The 26,621-nt window shown below is 38.1% G+C and overlaps 1 protein-coding gene across 1 annotated transcript; it reads right to left on the reverse strand.

Annotated features, from left to right (window-relative positions):
* Window positions 1-4,178: 4,178 nt before the first annotated feature.
* Window positions 4,179-26,488, reverse strand: LOC119738665 (plexin-B-like). The gene is made up of 27 exons (XM_038213579.1): window positions 25,346-26,488; window positions 20,574-20,768; window positions 20,123-20,248; window positions 19,589-19,704; window positions 18,183-18,315; window positions 17,392-17,545; window positions 16,957-17,056; window positions 16,658-16,775; window positions 16,200-16,334; window positions 15,385-15,480; window positions 15,122-15,230; window positions 14,306-14,496; window positions 13,717-13,871; window positions 13,180-13,294; window positions 12,544-12,680; window positions 11,084-11,251; window positions 10,488-10,593; window positions 9,541-9,768; window positions 8,823-8,999; window positions 8,286-8,490; window positions 7,471-7,638; window positions 7,100-7,180; window positions 6,502-6,683; window positions 6,150-6,259; window positions 5,731-5,893; window positions 4,759-4,895; window positions 4,179-4,338 (listed from the first exon to the last, which is right to left on the reverse strand). The coding sequence occupies exons 1-27, from the start codon at window positions 26,486-26,488 to the stop codon at window positions 4,179-4,181; spliced, it is 4,908 nt and encodes a 1,635-aa protein (XP_038069507.1).
* Between the last annotated feature and the right edge of the window lie 133 nt (window positions 26,489-26,621).

Here is a 26,621-nt window from a genome sequence, read left to right on the forward strand (position 1 = left end):
TTTCAGATATAGCTTTGGATTTTGGTCAAGTCTTTTTAAAATATTGTGTTCTAGAACTGATAAGGAACCGGGATACGTCACTTAATCAAAAGCACACAAAAACGAGTATCCACAAACTCGCCATTTTGAGTAACTATAGCGTAGTTAAAGAGGTTGTGGAATGCTCGAAGACATTTCCGTAATTTTTTTGGTATATGTAGCCTAAGGTGTGATGAAATAAAAACGACTATTGTTTCTGTCATGAAATGAGTACAAATGGTACTTTTGAGAGCTATTTTTCAGGTCCTGTGTTGACCCAAACGTGCAATTTGTGTAAAAGCCGTCGTTGCGGGCAGCAAACAAAACACAGTAAATTGTGACCTAATAAACAGGACTCGTTTATGCTACTCTGCATCGGGAGTCCTGTTTATTACGTCACGATTTACTGTGTTTTGTTTGCTGCCCGCAACGACGACTTTTACACAAATTGCACGTTCGGGTCGAAACAGGCATGACAGGACTTGAAAAACAGCTCTCAAAAGTACCCTTTGTACTCATTTTATCACAGAAACAATAGTCGCTTTTATTTTATCACACTTTAGGCTACATATACACGAAAAATGACGGAAATGTCTTCGAGCATTCCACAACCTCTTTAACAAACGGCGAATGTATTTGTCTTAATTTTTAGCAGATCATCATGAAAACAATCATAAATATGTTAGAATATTTAACAATACTAAATTGTTTGTAAGATCGGTTCTGGACAGATTCGTCAGTTCGTCAAACTCTGACGATTTATCTGAAATATTGTTCGATAATGAATCGAATCGAATTTGAACGAACATTGTATATGCGACAGGAGAGAGGACGAGAAACATTGGATCCTCATCAAATCAATTTTTTAAACTGATGAACAATTCTAGACGTCAACGTGCATACAAACGAATATATTTGTCATCCTCCGTTTTCAAATTTATCCCACAGGGAATCTGAGGCGTCTTTTCTGAGTGCCCCGCCCACTTTGTTAAAAACTCCAATCCACCGCTGCTAGGAGGAACGCTTTCATTGCCATGCAGTCTCAACACTGATGAGAAGGAAGGCGAGCACGAGGTACATCTTGCAAACCTTAAAGTACCTTAGCTACAGTTCCCCTGCATCGTTAGAAGTATCATACAAGCGACACTTCTAATGTAATACTTGAAATACATTGGGAAGTATTCGTGTATAATCCTGAGCCAACCGGCGGTGTTTACAGGTCAATATCCCCCAGACGGTTTTATCTGGTTGTTGCATTGTTTAGATTCGTTTTCACCTGCATTTGCTGTCTTTGGTATCAATGTTGTGACTACAACCTATTTTATTTGAGTCTCCCAGATTTTCCCCAATCTCATTATACGAAAGTCAATAATAGGGTAGTTTGCTATTACTTGATGCTTGATGAACTTAGTCGTACAAACCGATTAACACTGCATGAAAATCAGACTGGCGCTGGCCTTTTCCAAAGATGTGAGTTGTATTCTATGCTTTACTCACAGTTTTAGAATACTGAGTCAAAACACTGCAGTGTATTTCATTTCTCTTTATCCGGTGTGTAAGTGTGACGTCATTTCAACTTAATCATGCTTCTGCACATGGTGTGGCATTGGAACCAATGGAACCGGAAGTAAGTGCATCTGGAGTGCTTAGCCAATGGGCGCTAGTGATCAGTGTGGCGCGCGCGTGTATATGACGCAGTCACTTACGAACCGGATAGTATCACTCCTGCCCAAATATGGCGAGGACATGCTTTCACATAACTTTCATGTCTGTACCCATAATACCAAAAATCATGTAGGGCCTACAAATACAACTTACAAGCTTGAATATGCTAAATTGCGCAGTATGATATTATATTCAGATAAACGTAGTCAACTAAGCGTATAGAATTATTATATATCGAATATATCGCATATAAAAGTTGCAATTAAGTCATGTTGTGTTTCTTCATTATCGAGGCAAGATATGTGAGCGGCTTTTCTTACCTTACATTAAGACCTTTTTTACAAAGGTGTGTTTATTTTTTGAAACAGCTTTAATAGATTGCATCTCCTTTCACACATGAAAAACACGATGCAATTTATGTAAATGCAGCAATTTTACATAAGGAAGAACGCATATTAATTTGGCAAAATAATGCATATATGCACGTGGCGTCTGTCTTCACAGACTAGTTTGTAGGAATATATGAATCTCCACTAAATACCAATTCAAAGGGATTCCTTTTTTTTTTCATGAGAGTCTAATGGTACAGTTGTGTTGACAATGGAATATCCCTCAATCAATGTCTCTACTAAAGCGAAAACCTGTGCACACGCGATTGCGTTAGAACAGATATTTAGTCAGCTAGCAGGCCTGCATGTACATGTATTGAAAATATAACAAGTGATGTCAATTATGTAATAGAATATAAGCAGATGGAGCATTCAAATTAAAAATGCCGATTTTAGTCGTTTTTGTATTGATTTAAACCAGGATTTAGATTAATGATTAAAATAAAATAATTCAAATCAAACATCCCTGCTCCCCAAAACTATAACAATAAGAAGAAAGTCATCGGATAATTCGATCTGTCTGTGAAATGTATGTGATTCAACATATCTGAACTCAAATTTGTCTTAACATTTTAAACAGAAATTCAATGTTGGCTATAAGTTAGCAATATACCATTGCAATGCTAATAATCTGAATAAAAAAGGTGCTTAAATATGTATCTGTATCGAATGAATCATGATCCAAAAGCAAGATTAAATCAAATCAAATGAAAATCGAATACATGTATGAGCATTTATACAGCACTCGGTGCTAACTACAATCATTGTTAGATCTCCAACTCTGCAACTTTTTAAAATAAATCTTTCGAAGGTATTAACCAACTTATTCTGGTATTTTGTTAACCTGTTAAGTCAGTTTGTTTTTCTACATTAACTGGCAACCATTGAGCAGCTTTCGTTACCTTGCTTAAAGAACTTCTTTTCAAAATTGCTATTTTTTTGCACCTTCGACAGAACACTCTCCTTTCACCATTTTTTAAAACACTTTTAAAGGTAAACAAAATATCATCTCAATGAAATGAGCTACATTTCATATTTATTTCGCAGAAGTATGCATATGCACGTGTCATCTGTCTCTAAGTATATAGGCCTTTACTGGTGTTCCAAATATACAAATTATGTCAATTATGTAATACAATATTTATCTTAATAATTAAATGCTGAAAAACAACTGTGTACAATACGTTAAATAAAATAACATTGCTATTAGTGTTTGCTCCAAATTTTAGTTTTATAGCGATACCGACAGTCGATAATTTATTGATAACTTCACCCATTTTTATATAAATGTTTTGTGCAACTTGCAGGAATCTGTGAAGAAATTTCCCAGTCGGCAAGTTATCAATTGCAAATAAACATTGTATGGCTTATTATTGTTTCACTGTTTGTACAGAAATGTACTTTACGAAGCTAATAGTTATATAATACACTACTGGAAAATCACTGTGTATTTTAGAATAAACGGTTCAAGTATTATTATAAAATGTGAAAATTTTTATCTTTAAAAACAATCATGCACTCATTTGTGGGAAATCCGAATATTATGAAGTTCAACAAAATATTTATCTGTGAACGTTTCATTCAATGATGGTGAACAACAGTAATACCTAAGATTAATATACCACTGTCAATAAACAAAAATGTCAATCGCAGAAAAAAAATGGCATTTGGCACTGGTTTAAGACGCTTAAAAAGCCATGTTTTAGCTATTAGTTTAGCCTGCCACCTTCTATATATTGTAAACGATTTCATTCCAATACACGGAGAGAAACAGCTAGAAAGGTCAAATCCTTTTTCTAAGGAATGAAAGTGAGCAAGGAGTGTGTCCTATAGATCCATCTTGATCAATAATGATTTTAATATATTGGCCACTTGAAACAGACTTTTTTCTTCAAACCATTTTCTTTTCGGATATTTCTATATATATATATCTGGGAATTTGCACGTCACTTATCTAATTACAATTTTATTGACATAATCCAAGGGATCATGGGCGGCAGTCGCATGGCTCCCGCTGGTTTCTCCGTCACTACACGGGCCGTCAGCACCAAAGGCGATCTCCTGCTGCATCGGGACCAGATAGCTGTCGTCTTTGACACCAGGTTCTTAGCGATGTTCGATGGGTCGCATACCAACCATACCCGCACTAGCAGTTGCTACGTAGTCGCGGTCTCCCTCCAACAGTTCTTCCAGCTCGTTGGCAACTTGGACGAAGGTGCAACGTGACTTGGGGTTGTCCTGCCAGCAACGTACCATTATGCCGTAGCTGTATCAGTCAGCAAATGTAACAAGAATCATTAGATGCTGCATGCTTGATCGTATATCAAATTGTGTTTGCATTTGTACGTGAAACCCCCGACAATACACTTTCCATTATTACTGATTACTCGAGCACATTAACCCTACATTTTTGAGAGAAATGTTCGAGAATTGAGTTTCCCTTTTTTTATTTGAAACCCCAAACAAAACACTCTTCACTGTTTCTCACAACCAACTAGAGAGTGTTATACCTACTTTCAATTGTGTAAAACCCCTGAGAGTAAAATAGATGCATTAAGATCCCTTCACCTATAGAAAGAATTGAGTAAAATATCTAAGAATCATGCATACTTTTACAGCAGTTAAAACGACATTAGATTTGTTTCATGTATTGTTAAAGGTAATGGTGACCGCTGTTTGAACATACATTTCTGGCGGGCAGTTCTTGGGAGCAGCCATGCGTTGACCACTCTTCAAGAAATCATACACATCTTGGTTGGGTATTCCTCGATACGGTTTGGAACCCTTACCGAAAATCTCCCACAGGAGCACACCGTATGACCACTGTAGAAAACCAAAGAAGATAAATATTTTTCAATGTAAGATACCATTCTAATGATGCCTATTCAATTGAGCTACCGAACAGTTGACATGAGCAAGCTGGAAAGGGAAGCCAAGATTAACGAAGATTGATCAAATCACATATTGTATTTGAGTCTTTATTGAACTGTTTAATGAGATCTTGTGTCAAATGGGAAAAAAACAACGTTCATTAGGCCAAAAAATGTCTCCAGTTTCTGGTATGCGCGCGCGTCGCCGTAGCCATGCGCGTCGGCAAAATTAAATTATTTTTGTTTCAATAAAAGATGATGTCTCAAAACCGCCAAACTCACTGGTTTGACTGGAATCCTGCTGCTGCACAATTTTAACGTGTTTTTGGATGGGGTTACGATCGAGAGTAAGCTTTATGTGGCCTCTCTGGACTCCAATATATTTGCACTAAGTTTAGTCAGGCACCATTTGCAGTCATCAGCCGACATTTGAAGCAAAACAAAAAAAACCAGGAAAAATAAAAGCCGCGTCGCCGCACCACTTTTTGGGCAAGCTCTATACCAGAAAGCGGAGACTTTTTTGGCCTTAGTAAGTTAACTTAGAAATTAGTTATAGAGGTGGGAGTCTTAAGACGAAATACTCCAGACGAGGGTCAGGCGCCTTGAAAACATATCCGATGAAAATTATCAATAAATCGACTTTTTGTGACTGGACATCGAAGTTCATGTAGTTTCTCTTTGATGGATAGTCCACAGAACGCAAAGAGATGTGCGCAACTTTCTTTCCCTTCAGATCTTTATCTAAACATCACCTAACATTCCAATCAAAGATGGATTTAATTGCATACCACGTCAGTCCTGGCGTTGTACACTCGACGTTCCATGGACTCGGGAGCCATCCATTTGATAGGCAGCTTAGCCTGGGCATCGCCGCTTGTGTAGTAATCCGATTCGTGCATGTCACGGGACAGTCCAAAATCAGCTATCTTCACCACAAGATCACTGTTCACCCTAAAGAGGTTGTTAAACGTTGATTTTACTTTGGGATCAAATCATTTAAGAATTGCAATGCCATTAGTTCGAAGTCTTGAGTTAATTCAATGAATGCATGTCCCCTGGTTTCTCTGGTGCATTAAAATTATTTTCGGTGAAACAGCTGACCGATTTCTCTCGGAAACATCCGAGGTCTAATTTTGCTTTTACTCAAACACACATATAAAGAAATTTGTAAAAGCCCCAGATGATATAGAAGAGAGGATACACTTACATGCAATTTCTGGCCGCAAGATCTCTGTGTACAAACTTGTGCTGAGCCAAGTAGCTCATACCGAGTGCAGCATGTGAGGCAAACCTCATCAGCAGAGATGTCGCCAAGGTCTAAATTAAAAGTAAAAACCTCCAATGAATAAATAAATACCACACTCAGAACAAAACACATGACATACTGTTTACGAAATGGGACTGCATTTTGTTTAATAAATCTTAATATTAATTATCAAACGTAACAACATCTACCAAAATTACCATTAAGTCAGTTCCAAACTCATGCCACTCATCAACAATTCTTTTATCGAACCTTCATCTACTTATTATCGACATTGATCGCTCCTGAATAATACCTGTTTCTTCTTGACCAGATATGTCTTGAGGTCACCGTTTGCCATGAAGGGTATCACCACCAAGGGGTTTTTGTCCGCGTCAAAGGTCAACCCCAGAAGCCCCAGCACGTTGACATGGTCGAAGGTTTTCATGATCAGGCCTTCCTCCAGGAACTTCACCACATTTTTCGGGTCCGAGGTGTCTATACATGCAAAAGTAAGGCATTTATATGTGATAACTGGCACGCCCTACTTACATTTGGCCAAGATACAACACAAAAACAGGAACTTGTATTTGAACTTATTTTCATCACCACAGAAATCCAATAACCCAGTGACACCGGAGAACATTCAATTCAGTTCAAGAACATTTTACAACCAACAATTCGCAATTCTGAATGAAAAGACTCTTTCAGCTCTTTCATTCAAGACGCACAACGATTAATGTTGTTTAGTTCCTCTTTCTCGGTATAAGGTCATCCATATACTCGAGACCAAAATTCATAGCATTTTGAAATGGGCCTTTTTCAACCGAGGAACAACATTTCAATGCTTTGTTTCGAATCTATACTGTCATAGCAAACATCTCTCTCAAATGGCTGACATACTCGTCACCAACCTTGCACTGTCTTCACAGCCACAATTTGATCTTCTCCGGACGTATCGTGTAGAACAGCTTTCAGTACACGCCCAAATGCACCTGTAAAATTTGGTCAAATGTATTATACTCATCTGTACTGATAATCTTTTGCTGGTCCCGAAGACTAGCCAGCTGGCAGACCAACCGACCTACCGACTTACTAACAGACCCAGCGACTGGCCAAGTCTAATTAATTTCCTAAAGGTCGAAACGTGAAAATGTGTTTCAATCACGCCAATAACAGTTTGCACACACAGCCCCTTTATGTAGGCCTCCCCTTCTCACGTAAAATAAAAGCTTACACTTTGAACTCATGAAATGTTCAGTGTTTCCTCGTACAAAGTCTCTACCTTGTCCGAGAGTCTCTCCCAATTCCAGTTGGCTGAAGTCGATATGAATGTCGTCGGGAACGAAGCTGACCTTGTTGTTCAGGACAATGCGCTTTTGTTTTGGCTGAGCAGATTCCGACTGTTTCTGGGATCTATACCACCTGCGTCTTTTGACGTGGGAGTCAATTTCTGAAGAAAAGTGATACAATGTCGCATTAACAGTAAATAACGTAATATAGTGGTAGGTTTACGAGCACGTTCAGGCTTACAAATCAACAGACAAAACAACCTTTGCATGCTACACAAGATTCACAAGTTGTCTAAAATGGTAAACACAATCTTGACAAAAGAGTTCGATATTTATTTTTGTTTTTGTAGAAAAATTTGTTTCATCCTGTCTACAACTTGACAATTTACAGTCAAATGAGGAGCACGCCATTTGAATTCTTTTGCCATGTATTTTACCATCAAAACCGGCTGCCCATTAGCAGCCATCTTGAGAGTTTTTTTAGAAGTAGAACATAATTTAATACGGAGACGTGCAGCTACGTACTGTTTAATTTTTTCTAAACTATCACAATTATGCTTGAAAATTAGGAATTGATAAGTAGCCGGTAAACACAAGTGATGAAGGATAATTGGCTTTGAAATTTGAAAGGGTTTCGTGTTGTTTACCATTTCGCCGTCTTGCGGTCAAGTGATTTTAACTTACAAGAGCATACTCATATAGACTGAGATGATACTCTCTCTTCACCGCAGTTTTGTGCACCTGTTTCTAGCACTCAGGAATGAAATATTCGAGTAAACTGAAGTCATCTCTTGCCACCAGCACTTACCGAGATGAATCGCCACTATCCTGCCCAATAGTCTTCGGTCGTGGGTGCGCTTCCTTTGCAATTGTTTGCAATACACGAAGGTAGCAGCGAGCAGTATCGCCATGGAGAGTGGAATGACCAAACTCGGTACAAGTATAGCGACAAGTGGCACCGTACTGGGATAGACCAAGTAGCCCAACCTAAATTGTAAGTTATTGTGGCGCACCTATGTAATAATACAAATGAAATGATAAACAATTCAACAACTGATTAGACTTAACCAATTCGTTAATGTCGACGTTATAATAATTACTTTTGAAGAAACAATCAACAATGAAAAAGTAGTGTAATTACGTTTTGGGGAAAACTGGCCGAATTTTGGGCGTTTTTGAACCTTTCGGATTGAGTATAACAGATGTTCAACCGAAAAAGAAAAGGATAAACTTCCCCCTTGGGGCCGCAAAAGAAGGAAAAAATCTAACAACAAAAAGAACACTTGACACCTAACCTCCCCAACCCCCACCCTCTGATTCAAACATGGATCCGCCTCTAACTTACCCATACCACAGGCAGACCTTTCCCGGTATCTTTTCCCATGAAGTCCCCGGCTGCTGGTGCCTCATCGGGCAATTCACATACCAGTGATTTCTCACTGATCAAGTTGACGTCACAGCTCTCTTCGCCGATCGTCACCTTGATTTCTACAGCTGTGATGGCGCTTTTAATCCGCTTGCCCTGTTAAAGCATCCACAAGTAATTTAAGTTAAATAGTTTTAAAGGAAATTTATTGGTATCTGCATTGGTATATTTCGGAAGAATTTAGTCTTTTCGGTTGTGACAAAATGTGCAACACTTGTTTTATTTCTAAATAAAAAGGTCATATAGCCGTATCACACGTAAGACTTTCTGTCGTTTTTCATGTATTTATTCCTATACACACCGTGTGAGGACTGAGGTAAAAAGAAAGAACCTTAATTGTTATTTCACATCACATCTAGATTTCCTTTGCAATAACTGATCTGAGCTAATGAAGTTTTGTAACTCAGCAAGAGTTACCAAGTTAGGCCTACTGTTTTTGGGGAAGATCCACTTAATTCAGGAGGAAGAGATATCAAACTTGAATTTATCCCTAGTCACATATGAGAGGTGATGTCACTTCACAAAGCACTGTGTAAGTGTGCTTCGTGCACTTTGACCGACAGACCCCATATCTACTCATAGAAAAAAACACAACAATGAAAAGGATAAACACATAGAATAAAACACGTATACCAACCATGATTGTCAGGGTTTCTCCTTCTTTGTTCTTCGTACCACCTTCAAATTCATAATACACTGGATCATCAAAGTACTTCAAGTCGACATCGTTATCCTGAGACCATGTCAACAGTTGAGTGACCCCATCCATGATGAAGCCAAAGGTCAAGTTTGCATTGCTCATGTCGAGGTCTGTTACGTTAGGAGACGGGCACCGCATCTCTGTTGCAGATTTAACTTGACATTCCTGCAAAATAAAGACCCACATCAGTCAGTTGACAATTCTGGTCAGCATTAGCTCCGGTTGACAATGGCACCTCTCTTTGTTTCTACTTTAAAACAGAAATGGTTTTTGATGATGTAATGGCTGCCACACTTAACATAGTACCCTTTTTGCCATTTTCACATTTAAAGTGGTCGTCCGCGGTAACTCAGCAATATAGAAGTTTTAAAATATTTCCTTTATAGGATCACTGGATCCTCAAAGAACTCCAGGTGGACATCGTTATCCTCAGACCATGCCAACAGTTGAGTGACCCCATCCATGATGAAGCCAAATGTTTCATTGATCTCTGACAAGGTCTGTTATGTTAGGAGACAAGCATAACATCTTTGTTGCAGATTTAACTTCACATTCCTGCAAAATAAAGACGTCATCAGTTGACAATTCTGGTCAGCATTAGCTCTTGTTGACAATATGGCACCTCTCTTTGTTTCTACTTCAAAACAGAAATGTGTTTCATGATGTAATGGCTGCCACACTTTACATAGTACACTTATTGCCATTTTCACATTAAAAGTGGTCGTTCGCGGTAACTGAACAAAATTTGAAAAAGTAAAGGATTTAAAAAGCTTCCTAATTATATATGTTGCAATAGTGGAGCAAGTAGATAGAGATCAGTGGTTAAGGGGAGGTTGAGCAAGGATAGGGCAGATATAAAATCATTTATTCAGAGATCAAAACACATTTCTCACCTCCACTTTACGATCACCGTTTCCATTAGTGACAACGATTTGACGGTTTCCACTTGTGTTTAGAAAAGTGCCAGTAACGTTCAAAATTCGACCACCCCTGACAATCAGAAACACCGATAGCAAATACTGAAAATAAGGTCTACACTGAAAGATACTGGTTGATGTATAGAATCAATTTAAATAATTTAGAAATGTATACACACATGTTCACTTTTGATATAATAATAATGACATTTTGAAGTTTAGAATAAAGCATAATATTTCACTGTTCACTCAGTTATCAGTATCTTCGGTGATAAGATGATTTGTAGTAACCTGCTTCTTAAAACAATCAAGCATAAACTTGGCTGTAAGCTTGCTATCTTGAAAGCGTGCCTTACAATAGAAACATAACATTTCACAAAATTAATACATAGACAAACATTTCTTTTTACTCCATTTTTTGTTTGCATTTAAAAAGTTTTATAACACCGAAATTCTCTTTGGACAATACAGTCTGTAATGATTTACTAATAATGTGGATGATGCCAATTGAAGTATATAGCCCATGGTAAAACAGATGAAGACAAAAAATCATGTAGACTCACGAATTGATGCTTTTCAGAGGAGACACCTCAGTAATGGTGGGATTCTCACTGTACGTGTACATATCTGATGAGGTTCTCATGGCCCCATCAAAGGAGACTTTCACAACACCTTGATATCCAACTTGGCCAGCAGGGGTTGTGCATTCTAGCATGAATTCAACTGGTTGGCTGGATAATTTTGGAAAGAAAAAAAATCACAGTTAAGTTTTCTGCAGAGATTTTTACCAGGCGCGGTTCTACAGGAGGCTGGGGGGGGGGGAGGGGTGTCTTTGGGCCCCCAAATGTTGTCTAGCCCCCCCCCCCTCCAAAAAAAAATTCTATTGAAAAAAATGCCAGTGGCCAATTTAGGAATTTGACGTCACATGCGACTTGTCTCCCCCCCCCCCCCCTAAAAAAAATAAAATTGAAGGGGGCATTTGTCCACCGTTCGGTAATACAGTGTGCACGATTGTAAGACTTAATCAGCGCTCCTCATAGAAAATATGGTACGAGGCCCTCCCCCCCCCCCCCTCGGAGGCCTGATAAAAACCGGTCTAAATTTCAGCACGCCTCCAGGCAAAAATTTCAGGATCCACACATGCTAGCCCCCAACAAATATAGGCTCTAGACCGCGCCTGGCGTAAACTTGAATTCATCTTTGTGTATGATGCTCCTTAATACTGAATGCATGTATAGCAATGTCTCAAGGTAATTCGAAATTGGACGAATTTAGAGCAATTCTACAGAAAAAGATAAAGTAGATTTTTATGAAAGAATTTATAACTAACGAAATCCCTTAAAGGTGGGAAAGGGAAGGCGATCGTGAAGTGAAGGGCCTGGTTCCTATATAGGGAACGAAATCCACTTTAAAATTATTGGACCTACCAAACTAGTTTGCAACATTCTCAATAAACAGGTATGTCGTAGACAGAGGGCAGGGTTTTGATTTTTTGAGGGAAATTTGGGGGTAAAATGACGGTGACAGCGCGGAGACAACACGCGACCCGAAAATAAAGATGGCGATCTTCGCGCGATGTACCGTGAGCACGCACGGCGCGCCGAATCGCAAGGCACAAACCGCGCAGGAAAATCGTGATTTCTACCCTAAGAATCTGTTCAAAACTGCTAAACGGGTGTTTGATTGTAAAGGTGAATTTTGAGCAATAAAAAATATTGTTGACTCTAATTTGATCAAAACAAAACAGGGGCCCTTCACTTCACGATCGCCAAAGGGAAATCCTTGTAACTGAAGCTTGATAGAATGATTTTTTGAAACTAGAGGTTGTACCAATGTTGGGGAGATCCCTCTTTTCCCTGAATTAATATTATTAATAATAATTATCGTAAAAAACACTTTTATTTGTTTCTAATGAATGCTTCAATAAATGTCATTCCAGAGGGGAAAAATAGACAATGCTTCGATTTTTGCCGTATGCGCAACAATTTGAATAATGATGTGTATTACGACAGAGACACAATACCTTGTTATGATGCAAGGATTGTCGCCGATGAACGCTTCAATATTGCGTCCTGTGTTGAGGGCCGCACCATTCACACTAACTGCCGTCCCACCGGCTTCTGGGCCGAGGCGGGGTTGGAAATGGGTAATCGCTGGGTCCTGGTAGCAAAATACATCTTATGAAAACATTTCTAGAACTTTGTTAGTCTCTCACACAATTTCCACAACAATTATATTATTGTTATATTACATTATTGTTGGAATAAGTATTTGCTAGTTAATCGTGCATAGAATCCTGGAGTATTGTTGATTTTAAATATTTTGACGTTTCAAACGTAAATCTGACCTACGTTTTAGGAAATTCACTCAAATGCCTGGGATTTTCCCAAATATCCTCAACTCAAACATAAATGTTTTGGTATGAGATTATCAACTACTGCAGCTAAAATCTATCTTATCATTGCTCCAGCTGACATAATGTGGTGCCGAACTGCTAAGAAAAGAACATTCGTGAACAAACCTCATTCGTGATCACACATTCCGTGCTTACTATTTCCACAACAGTGTAAAAACATTTCCTTGGACGCTTGTTCCATTTCCAATCAGGTTCCTAAGTGGCTGAGTCAGTGTAAACGAGTGCGTGCAGGACGTGACTTACTTTGAAGTTGAAGTTGACTGTTCCTGAGCTGTGTTGCATTGTACCATCTGCACCCGTGACTGTCAACGTAACCAGCTCGGCTCCTTCACTTTCTGCTCTCGTTCTGCAGCTGACACTGAAACACAAGGTGATATGTGACATTTAAAATACATGAAATTTGAGCAAAACTCGTCAACGTCATCAACTCTGATAACTAAAACATGTATATGTACATAATGTAGGCCTATTTACTAAATAATTACATTTACTTGTTAAGCAGAAAATGTCTCATTTTAGATTTTACAATGTTCCACAACATGGCACACAATGATTGTGAATTGAGAATTCTGTAGAAACAAATGATTAGAAATCCAAACAATTTTTATGCCTATGAATGCTGGGGAAAAAAACGTATTATAACTCACAGAGGACAAAATACTTCAGTCAGAAAGATAAAAAAAAAATAATTACAAAAATTCGAAAAACTAAATAGGTGACCATTAGTCAAAGCTTGAATAAAAAGGTAATGTCCTTGCATGAAGTATGATTTGACCCTACCTTGCTCCAATTTGGTAGTCTGAGTTTAATCCAGCTAGATCACAGGGCTGATTGCCAACCATCACTGACACAACATCACTCACTCTCCGACCGATATCAGTTCCCATCACATCTATGACTGTGTTGCCTTCAATTGGCCCAGTCGAGGGAAATACCTAATGCGTGATTTTAGAAGCAATAATAACATAACACACCAAAGCAAGTACATGTAACATGAAACAATGCATTTAAATACAACACATTTTTAGTAAAGATGCATTGGTAAATGCTCTTGAAAGACAATTTGTTCAGCTTGGTGGCTCATATGCAGTCATCCATATAATCCTACTTTATAGACCATACACCTTTGCTTATGCAGTCATACAAATTTGGTTTTGCTTTCATCTTGAACATGACAAAATTTCCCTTTTTTACCTTGTCACAAAGGCAGGTCAAATGGATACAAGGTGTGCTTCATTTAGTGGCAGTAGTCTTTGATACCTTGTGAGAACTATGGATAATTACAAACACGTTGACAAGTAACCTCGCCTGGAATATTAATAAAGAATATTCAAGCGAATAATATTCAGTTGGAGAGTTTATAGCTTACCTCACTCAGAACTGGATCAGGGCAGTTCAATCCGTTATCCAAAGTCACCATATTTTCACCGCAAACTTCATTCAGTTTGCAAACACCAGACCCGCTTGGCATGGCACCACACCAAACACATTCGAGCGCTGGGCGGGCTATAACACAACGGCTGCAGTCTGGCTTCTGGACTTCACACTTGTACAATGTAACTGTTTGATATGAGCAGAATACAAGATAATTTCATGTCCTTCAACTCGACATTTTAAAGAACAACTTCCAATTCAAAACTGTGGATAACAAACGATGAAAAGCGTATGAAGAATTTTTTTAATAACGCGATATACCCATTTCAAAAAAAGTAATTTGCACGGTTCTGAACTTTAAAGAATATTAAACAAACATCATTTTCGCTTTATTGTATTCGATACTGACTTTGGGCAGCCAGGAGTGGGTGTGATTCTAAAAGGTATCACGTTTGGAAATAATCTCATATTATATATGATAATATAATTATGCAATAAATTCAGAATATGAGCTAATCAAACTTTGGCATATCTCTCTTCTGGACAAACTGTTTCGTACCATTAGGCACTCATCTGCTGATGAGTGCCTTATGGTACGAAACAGTCTGTCCAGAAGAGAGATATGCCAAAGTTTGATTAGCTCATATTCTGAATTTATTGCATAATTATAGCTCTACAGAAATGTATCGAGCACTGTGAATTGTGATAGAAGACGATTTCATTGGATAAAAATATTATTATGTATAAACATTTTAGACTGACGAAATCGTAAATCTCCTCAAATTATTATCAATCGGTCCTTATTCCTTACCATCAAATCCATGTATGTCATCTAGGATGTGCAAAGCACCGCTTGTGTCAGTCCATGAAACAGACAGTCCCACTTCCATCTCTGGTTCATCATTAGATTGGTAGGTGTACTGTTGAAGGCAAGCAAACAATCACCTGTTAATACATGAAGCTCAAAACATCAACATTGTGTGTGGCCAGTATGCGTAATAAGTGATAACTTTCTTTCTTATAAAAAACCACATTAGCAATCCAAGTCACAAAATAAGTTGGAATTTAACTTACAGCCTTATCTTGGCATGTGATCCTATCTCCATTGCGATCTGCATTAACAGCCTGAAGTGATCCCTCTACATCCAAGCTGCACTTATAGCTAGAAATCTGCACATGGAAAACAAACAAAGGGGGTAACGACCAATATTGTTTATTAATGGCTGGGGAAAAAACAATGTCAGTCTGTAAGTGATGTCCACGTTAAGCCCCGTCTATCAGAAAATTCCCCCGTCAATGCCTGATAGTGACATTTTTCAAAATCTCTCTGAGTCCAGTTACCGCTTTGCTTAATTCTTTCTCGAAGAAAAAAATACTATTTCCCCTTGGAATACTTGATGAAATAGTTTGCTAAATGCTATTATTCTACATATCTGACCTTCTTTATGCCATTCAATGCAAAGTGATTTGCGAAGTTATCATTAATTGTTTGATAAGAAGACCTTTTGGACCGTATGCACTGGAGGTGGGCCCGGTGAAGTTTGCGAACGCTTCATGCATCTTATATAATCATATATACTGTTATCATCGTAAACATTGCATGTGCTTAGATAGAGAGGTTAAATTTTGGATGATAAGCTGATGTTGAATTGCCCTTTAGTGGCAGGCAAATGCATGTCTACATTACATCGTTTAACCTTATTGGATTTGCTGAATAACTGCATTAAAAATGTTGGCGTCGCATTGACAAGTATTGAGCTTTTAAAGAACGCTGTTTACTTTATAAGACCTTCACTGGAGTCTATGAAACGCAGATATGATGGGGGTAATACTGCCGAGTAAATGTTAGTTTTACTCTTTCCATACTCACTTAACTTTGCAGAACTAACCTCAGCTTTGTCTGGCAGGTTTGAGGTCATGACAGTGATGCTCCTCATAATGTCATTAGGAAGCAGAACTTCAGCAGTCTGGTTCAGCAATTGAGGGCAAAACTCAGGTCCTTTGACTGCAGAGGCGGTTGGATTCTGTAAGTAAACGCCAACAAACAACAAACTATGTCATTGCCTGAACCCCAAAATATACATCTGCTTCGATTTGAAATGATCAACAGACACCTGATAGACATTAGCTAAATTCTGAAATAAAAATATAATTTCAGATACTTTCAAGTGTGCTTAATGGGAGGAGTACATGACAATTAGTGTCGTTTTCAATAACTAATGCACAAAATACGTATTTACCGAATAGTCGACATATAGGATTCTACAATCAAGAGATTTAAGCAAAATATTATTTTTTTTTCTTTTCAAAATTTGTATCGGCTTAGCTCTTTTATTTTTGTTCTCACGTTATCTCCAGTAACGATGATTTCATTAGCACGTGTGCATGTAGAGCTTTCATGAGTACATCTGTTCTCAAACACGCACCAATCGCAGGCCCAGCGACTACCAACACAGGATACACAGCTACGAAAACAACCAAAGAGAATTGCATATATACAAAGATTAAAAAACAAAATAAAGAGAAATTGCATATACTCAAAGATTAAAAAATCATTGGCGAATGTATACTACAAACAACCTAAAAGAAAACAACTTGAATTTCAAATACAACTGATTAATAAGGTGTATAAACACAAATACTCACGAAGTGTGCGTTGAACACTCATAAAAGTAAAAGTCCGTGTCTATGAATTGAACTGAAGTTTCAGATGACTCAACACTCAAATCTACTCTTACCGCATCATCTAAGCAATAAATAAGAACAAATCTCTGCATTTATTAGTTGAAACAGACAATTACAAAAATAAGCGTGTATTTAAAATTGAGTTTTATGGGTACCAAATGCAGAAATCATTTTCATGCTGACAGTAAGCAAGTCGGTGTACCATATTGTATTGCCTATGAACACATTCTCTAAGTTGATATCCTTACGATTAGCCCAATAATGCGATTGAATGAAAAACAACATGCTGGTTCACAAGCATCATTTCATTCTAGTTTGGACCCCGACTTTTTGAATGTTTGCTCTGTGTATTTTTGCCCTGAATAAATTCGTATGGGTGTCTCTTATTGCACTTACCTCCTTGTGGAATGGCAGGTATCCCATCACTAGGAGGTGACGTACACTCTAGTACTTCACCATTCTTCGTAGCTGGAGATTCGAATGACCCGAAATGACATTCATAACTCTGGCTGGTCCCTAGATCAGGTAACTGCTGCACAGTCAGGGTGATCTAAAAGTGAAAGTAAAAAATATATATTTAAATACTAATATTTATTTTATTAATATTCAATTAACTCCAAGAGTTAGCTCCATTGGTCAGGGGTACTAAAGACAGAGTGGAAATAACATTTGGTGAGCTCAAATGACTGAGAATGAGCGACAGGTATAGTACATGAAGCACGACATTCTGTATCATTCCGACGTGCGAAAAAAATATTTTCTTAGAGAGTCACAAATTTCAGAACATAATAAAGATGGTGTGACATGAAATATACCGTTCACTGCACGAAGCCTAAACTCGTTCAAAGTACAGCAAATAAATTGCGCACGATTTTTACTCATCACCATTAAGAAGGCAAAGCGCATGAACAATATGTGAAATTATATACAGATGAAAACCTATTTAAATTCTGGAGATCCCTGGGAAGCAAAACTAAAATTATTAGGCCCTATACATGTACGTCGTTTTTACCATAGGCGTCGCATTGACGTAAAATGTTTCCACATACCTATCCGCCTATCTGGATAAGTCCATTACAAATTTGCACTTTGAAGTCGGCCTAAGTGGTTAATTTCTAAAGCAGGTTTCATTTTTGTTCCTATAACGGATGCAATAAAGATGTAATTTCAATGCATCTGTCTCTCACCTGTTGCTCATTGACTGTAATTGGTAGGTTATCATAGGGCGCTACATCGGTAATATTAATGCACTGAGCAGCATTGTAGGCCAACCATCGAGTAGATACATCAGGAGATGGACAGTCTGCATATCTCGTACATCTAAGACAGAATTCAACGTTATCACATAGCTTGGTAGCCGACAGTGACCAAAAACCAAAAACCAAAATTGAAAAAAATGAAATGTCATACTTTCCAGATTTCATTGAGAATCAGTAGGTCATCACTGAATTAGATGGATCGTACAAAATTTGTTTCACATACAAATAATTGCAACTTCGGACAACCACAGCTCATCGAACTCTGTATTCGTCATGTAAATAAAATGGAAGTTATTTTAGGGACACGATCAACAACTAAACTGACCAACTATAGGAGCTCGCCCAATAAATGACTTCCCTTCCAGAGTGCACAAAAGCTTATTTTTTTACCTATACAGGGTGACAAAAAATCATTGCCTATAAAAAGAAAAGGTCGGTGGTTTTTTTATGTTTGGGGTATCAGATTAAAGCTGAGAGCTATTTCTTTTAAATACCGAAACAATCATGAAAATAACACTTTGGGTTGCTGAGTAAACAGTAATTATGTAAAAGTGGTTATTTTTCATCCTGTACACACACAATTACCACAGTAAGGGATTTTCACTGTACCTATTTGTGCATGTCTAAATCCTCACAAATAACACGGCACATAATATGGCAAGAGTAAAAATTAATTTGATGGAAATACCTTTTACTTTTCACCTGAACAGGTATCTCATCCTTTTTAGTATCTCAGTCCTATTTTAATCCTTTTCAGCATCATAACTAATTATGTCCAAATATTAAAGACAAATGAGGGATAATTGCACAGTAGGCTTACATGTTTCACTGTTTGAAGTATTATGAAAATGACTTCTTTTACATAATTGGCATTTTGTCAGCAACCCAAAGTGCTATTTTCATGGGTTTTTTCAGTATTTGAAAGAAAACACTCTCAGCTTTAATCTGATACCCAAAGCAAAAGCATCCACTGATCCTTTTTGTTTTTAATGCAAATGTTTTAGGGTTGCATTTTTTGGGGTACATCATTAATATAGAATGGAAAGTTTGTGGTAACACCATGTCTTTTGGGTTGTGTGGTTTTGACTCCGGCGACGTTTCGAACAGTGTGCTCTGTTCGTCTTCAGGAGACTGCCGGGCTCTTACTGGTGTAGTTGTTTTAGTAGTGGAGGCTTGGATTCAGCATCAGGGGGATTCTTCAAGGAGGACCATTACAATGATACACCATGAATGATACATTTCCATACACGTTGCACCCCGTCTGAGTGGTGTCCACCGTTCTTACACCCCTCAACTTACTCACACACTTTGGAGACATATCCCGTGTGACATACCTTCGTTCCAGAGTGCACCATCCACAATATGGGTCTCCATCATTCCCTGCATCAGTCCCAATACACGTTTCGCATGTAGTGTATTGACCACAGTTTTCCACACGAAGCTTCACCAACTAAAGTGTAAAACATATTGTAACTTTTTTTTTACAATCTTAATGTTGAGAAAAAAGTATTGATTTCATCATCAGGAAACTTTTTTTTTTCTTAAAATCTTTAATCTGGTTTTTTAGTTTACGAAGCAAAGGAACAATGTTTATTGTGTGCATTTGGCCAAATTTGCTATGCTTTTCGTTGTTATAAATAATACTCAAAGCACCGAATGGTTTCTGTGGTTTTTCATAAATGACTGGAAATCTAGTTGCTGCTAAAAAAAAAAACACATTTGCTTGTCCGCTTAGCTTTTGACTTTTCTGTTGACAAATCTGTCAACTTTTTTGCTAATGCGAAGCCCACGGGGGACGCTAAATCGAGCAGAGAAAGTTATTATTCAGTTAAAAGCATTCCTCCTCGGCAGGTTAGGTATGCGCTTACCTTTTGTTCCGTCAAGAGAAATAGTATACGTGTTGTGTCATTAACCTTGACATCTGGCAGAACTGGACTGGTATCAACGCTAATGCGTTCATAAAGTCGGCTGGCAGTGTTACTTTCCATATGAACCTAATGACAAGATGCATAATTATGACACATATAAACAATTTGTTTACACCGACATTGTACATAGAGAGTTAAGAAGTTTTGACATGGACATGGTCAACCCGGCATGCACTGCTTGCCTTGAGTGTTTGTTCATGCAAGCCAATTTATTAAGAAAAACCAAAACTAACTAATTGTTTCTCATTTTAAAAAAAATCAATGCGTCGTGATAGTAACCAAAGTCTCGAGTGCAAGGGGTGTGAACGAAATGATTTTAAATAAACTTTTTGCTACACAGTCATACATGACGACTTCCGTCATACATTTTAACCGATTAGGGATAATTTACCTTGAGTAGAACCCCACTCGATGTTCCGATTAAAGCGATGGTGTGGTTTACTTCTACTGTGGTTATTATTGATGACATGAGATTACCAGGCAGCTCTAGAATTGCCGTGGATGGAACGGGGGCTATGCCCTTGGCGTACTGGAATAATTGCATATTAACTTCTGGTGTGCATAAATAGCGATCCAGAAAGGGAATCTGAAACGAAAGTATAAACTGTAAATTCAAAATTATTGAACAGTTAAAGCAATATCGTGGTTCGGCAGTGGTAATTATGAAGAAGCACCAATATACAGGAAGTTCAAGGAGAGTCGTTGATAAAACGAGAATGAGTGCCTTGGTGTGTTTATACTACCACGTTGATCGATGCATCAGCCACCAGGCGGCAAAGAAACACACAACTTTGAACCTATTTAAATTGTAATTGCACACAGGCCCTATTGCAAAAAGAAACAATTTGAAAGGTTCAGCCTTGGAATGAAGTGGAGTAGCGGGACGAAGGGATTGACTTGACAATAAAATCTTTGCTTGCCCCCCCCCCGCCCCGGAAACGCAAAAAAAGGAGAAAAAAAGAAAGACAAAATGGGCGTCTACAGGGGTGTCAATGGTTGTTGGGTGGGCAAATGTCCCCCGCCCAAAACAAAATGTGCTTTGCCCCCTCCCCCCCCCCCCAGAAAAAATCCTGGCGTCACCCATGCTATTATATCATTTTTTTCCCCCTTTCAAATCTGGACATAAATTTTCATCGTAAAAATATTAACTATATAGGCCCAATCTATATTAGGTTTTGCCCACTTCCTTATTCTAAATTTTGTTACAACCAGTTATTTGATGAGCAACATATTTGATAATTTGAGAGTTGTAAGCAGATTGTTTACATGACAGCAATTTAGTAGCGAAAAATATTTTTTTCAATTTGGCGCACGCATATCTTGTTTTCATTGCGTTTGAGTGAAAGTTAAAATAATATAATTCAAAGGCCTACCCGATACCGGCTACAGACCTCCCCCACCCGGTGCATTTCCACCTTGGATACATCCTGAGGCCTATATACTGCTTCTCTGTTGCAGCCAAGATACCACTCATCCACACTTTCTGAAGATTTTATCTACATCTGTAAATTCGAGTTCCCGTGGAGGTTACCGTATACTTCGCATGTCTTGAAAGTAGACGTTAGCCTTACCAGACCCCAGAGCAATAAGTATGAGTTTTATGGCTATTGTGCTCAATAAGGGGATGGTTCCAGTCAACAAAATTCTACTTCAGTATCAAAATCAAGACCTGATCCGATTCTTAACGAAACACTCTAATTCCCCTTTCTATTGTGTCTCTTTTTACCACAAAAAAAAAAACAGTTTTCGCCTTAAACACAAAATTAACCTTTCACCTATATTATGTGCTATTTTGGTACCAGTCACAGTGCACTAATTAAACACCAACAGCAACAACTTAAGCTTTAGCAAGATAAGTTTCAACGATCGTTGTACTAATGCAACGTGTGCATTAGGTAGTTTGCTTACTTAAAGTTAACGACTGCTGGCAAAAAAAAACAGAATGCTATAGGAAGATATCTATATTAATGGAAACACACAACAAATTCATATCAACTATTCGTTCTGGTTTGAGTTATGTCATTTATCTGAATAACGGATGAATAAACATGCACATTTCCATGCGCCAAAAGTATTATACTACAATCAAACGTCATTATTTACTTTACAAAAAAAAGATACACACTTAGCACAAACCCGGGCTTGGTCACGTCTAATTCCTTGCTGTATACTCCTAGTAATACTCCGGAGATTCGCCTGTATCTTGGAGCTATAGTGTTCGACGATAGGATTTACTGCTATTTTTGTTGGGCTTCCTATTCAGTAAGGTATCCCAGTCAGAAGGTACCCCGTATATGTGTGTGCATATACTGTATAATAGCGAGGCTCAGTACTACAGGGTGGTGCAAAAAGAAGGAAACGCGCTTTTGACAGCAATTTTTAACTAATTGTTAGGCATATTTCAAAATTCAATTTAATCGTGTTAAAATATTTATCTTTAAACATAAGTGACGAAAAAATGATTGCCAATGCATGTTTTGTCTATGAGATATGGTAGTTTAACAATTTCATTTGCCAAACCTGTTTGTGCCAAACCTGTCATATCAACTATTCGTTCTGGTTTGAGTTATGTCATTTATCTGTGTGACGCGGATTATTCAACATACACATTGTCATGTGCCAAAAGTATTATACTACAATCAAACGCCATTATTTACTCTACAAAAAAAAAGATATATACTTAGCACAAACCCGAAAAAAAAATTGGTCACGTCTTACGACTGACTCAATTCAACTTGAAAATGAGACATCAAACGTCCAAATCTGATAACTTTTGACAGGGTTTTGAGTATTTTTCCAAGAGAGGTCAAATTGACCATGGGACCAAGTTTTCAACTTTAGGCATTGGGATGAGGGTAGCCTGATTGCCTCTGTGTGGATAATTGCCTGGCCTACAAACAAATACAAATAAACACAATTCTAAACACACACTTGCTATCAGTTTATAAACATGTTTACGTGCTAAACATTTTTAGCATGAGGTGATAGCAGGAAAGTGTTTAGAATTGTGTTTACTCGCTAAACACATTTGTGTAGGGCAGGCAAATATCCACACAGATGCAATTAGGCTACTTTGCCCTATGCCTAATATTGAAAACTTGGTCCCATGGTCAATTTGACCTCTCTTGGATAATTACTCATAACTCTGTCAAAAAAATGTCAGATTTGGACGTTTGATGCCTCAATTTAAAGTGGAAAGGTGTATCTTTCAAACCATACCTATATTATCTATGTTGGTTACACATTCTACGTCTGACATTCCGTTATATTTTGTTCGCATTTTTGATACACACTATAGCGAGGCTATACGTGCTAGGTGGTGCAAAAAGAAGGAAGCCCACTTTTGACAGCAATTTACACCTACTTGTTGAGCATATTTCAAAAATTTAATTTAGTATATTGATCTTTAAACATAAGTGACGAAAACATTGATTGCAAACGCATTTTTTACTCTATGATATGGTAGTTTAACAATTTCATGTGCCAAACCTGTTTGTCCACGGATGGCTTTATTCCAATGCATCCGCTCGACTGAGCTCTGAAACTTGATTAAAGACAACAAAAAAACTACACTAGACCTACACGTGACAACGGCGGGTGACTTGTATTCAAATTAGAATAATAATACTATTCTTGCGATTTGTGTAAGATTTTTTTCACCATGTATGGTTGAAGAGCTATACTTAACACTACATATATCTAAAAAATAAAAAAAGTTCAAGTACGAAAGTTAACATTCCTGTCAAAAGTGGGTTTCCTTCTTTTTGCTTGCCCCTGTATTATGGAGCCGACATAACTCCCGTTTCCCCAATAAAAGTGAAGAAATTGATCTGTTGAATTATTTTTGATTTTCAGTTGAAAAGTAAATCAGTTTGATTACTATGAAACTAAGTAACTGCGATGGCGTAAGCCTATTTGTTTTAGTTTCACAACACACTACTCATAATGCTTCTCCGTGTTTCTGTCAGTCGTTAGAACCGCTGGTTGGACCAATTATTTTCCTCCGTGTGATAATTGTTCCATACTTTGTAGTACGTTTAAACTTACAAAGGGGTTTTGGGTATCGTGCTAGGATGACTAACCAGTTTTATATAATTGCTTTTTGTTCAACAGTTGCTTCTTATTTAACTTATTGAACAGGGGCATATATATAACTTACGTTCCTTCATTTTTAATGGTTTTAGTTCTTTTACAATGACACCAATGATTTGAACGACTTTACATTTCCTTATTTAATCCTGAGTTAGCAGCACATCGTGTTTTCTCTCAAGTTGTTCCCTTAACGTGTACAATAAGTGAGGATGTGAACTAAAAAACAGAATCATGTCAGAACAAAACGGAGCATCTAAGGGCGTGTTTCAGATTGGTTGCATTGGGCTGGGTTTACTACTTGTCTGTACGGCCAGTTAAAGGTGTTGGAAGATATCTTTATCTATGGCTAATGATTTCTGCTTTATACAATGTTTAAAAGGGTGGCGGCTTGAAAAAAATGTTACAGAGTTGTGCGCAGATTTCCTCGTTGTCTTTAGCTGCGAAGCTTCGTTAAATATTTGATTGTTAATCAACAGAACGAATGCTTTAACAATTAATACCCAGCCTGCTAAAACGATGCATTTGTCAAAATGTTACATTTTAAATTTTTGCAGTTTCCCCTCTCCGCTATTCTATATTCCCGCTCGTTGTTGTGCTTATTTTACAATGACTAAGATGACTCTGGGCGATTTTATTTTTGTTACTTAGATTAGGCATCCTGTGCATTTGGGTTGGGTTGAGTTGCGTTGGGTTGTATTTACGCCACAAAAGTACAGGTAATCCGCATTTTGATTTGTAGACGTGATGCAAACCGCTCTATTAAAGTGGATTTTGTTTAGGTTTTATATTTTTTAACGGGTTTCATTTTGTCCACAAATAACCCCCTCTGCGAGAGCCGATTTATTGCCTGGCAGCCAATAATTCAAAATTTGTGAAGAAATAATTCAATAACTAAACGTTGGTGGATTTTTGAGTTACATATAAATGTCTCATTTAAAAGTGAATACATTATATATTGCTAGGAAAACATAATTGCAACAAAAAAAAACACAATCTATTTGAGGTGAAACTCGAAAACAGCACAAGGAATGCAGCAATTAGAGCAATGCCAACATATGCTTCTGTACTCACGTCGTAGCTACTGCAAAAAGAACTCTCCAAATAGTCAACAGAGTACGTATTTCCATCCTGAATACATCCCCGCACTGCTTCTCTGAAGCCAGCCGAGATATCCGTCATCCTGTACACACACAATGCTGAGTGATCGATGGTTACATCACTGGTACCCGGAGCTCCTTGGTTCTTGGCAAACACAGCATACAGCACCTGCTCGTCGGCATGGAGACCCAATGATGCCGCTAGATCAGGTCCTGCTGGTCCAAAGTGAGCTGCTTGCACCAAGCTGTACACACGGTCATCCGATCCACTGCACTGTAGGGTAATTTCTGTGTAAGCGTCTAGGTTTGGACCGCCTTGACAGACTCTGTTTATCTTTGAAACAAACTGCATAGAACTCAAATCCTCTCTCTGTGAGGCAACAAAATATGTGAAACCTTCATCTTCAAATGCTACAACATACTTTATGGTAAAAGAGTTCGTTATGGCCCAGTTATTAAAAAAAACCGAATCCGCTTCCTGTGATACTGATAAAAAGGAATTGCTTTCCAGGCTTCTGCCCGTAATTGGTGGAAAACGTCCTCGAATATCAACGTTTTCCCCAGTATAAGTAACAGCCGCATAAAGCATGTCTCGCCCACCTCTTCCTGGAGCCATCAGACTAACAGTAGATGCATCCTCAAACCCTGCAACGTTGGGAACCGATTCCATTAGCACGTTACTTATATCTTGTAACTGTCGTAACTGACAAATACCATCATACACACCACCACAGGTTATCAAACTGTTCGGCTGAGTACTGTCAACTACCAGTATCTTGTTGTAGTTATTTGTAAGGTGGCAGGGCATCACACTATCTGGCCTGCGGTCATCACAGGTTGTAACATTCAGTATCTCGTCCAAACTACCGTCCAACCTGTACAACCAATTGACAGCCCCAACATACACATCGCCATGGTCACTCAAGGCAAAATGGTTGAACTTTGATGCCCGTCTTTCGTTTTCACCCAAAATATCAGGATTGTCAAAGCTGGCCAACTCATAGTCTGACAGGTCTCCGTGCCACTCAGCTGATGTGATAAAAACATTTATGCAGATGACGCTCCAAGACAGAGCAATTGCCCACAGGAGGGTGGAGTGTCTCCTACAAGACTCCATAATATTTAGTTCACGGGGAAGTTTGAGATGGCAATGCACCGTTTTGTACAATGCAGTGGGTCATAGAGAAAAGTCTATAGCCACAGTCTGTAAAAAAAAAAATAGATAAATAAAAATTACCAAGGTTAACAGT

Source organism: Patiria miniata, unplaced genomic scaffold (genome assembly GCF_015706575.1).
Source record: "Patiria miniata isolate m_02_andy unplaced genomic scaffold, ASM1570657v1 HiC_scaffold_3, whole genome shotgun sequence".
NCBI lineage: Eukaryota > Metazoa > Echinodermata > Asteroidea > Valvatida > Asterinidae > Patiria > Patiria miniata.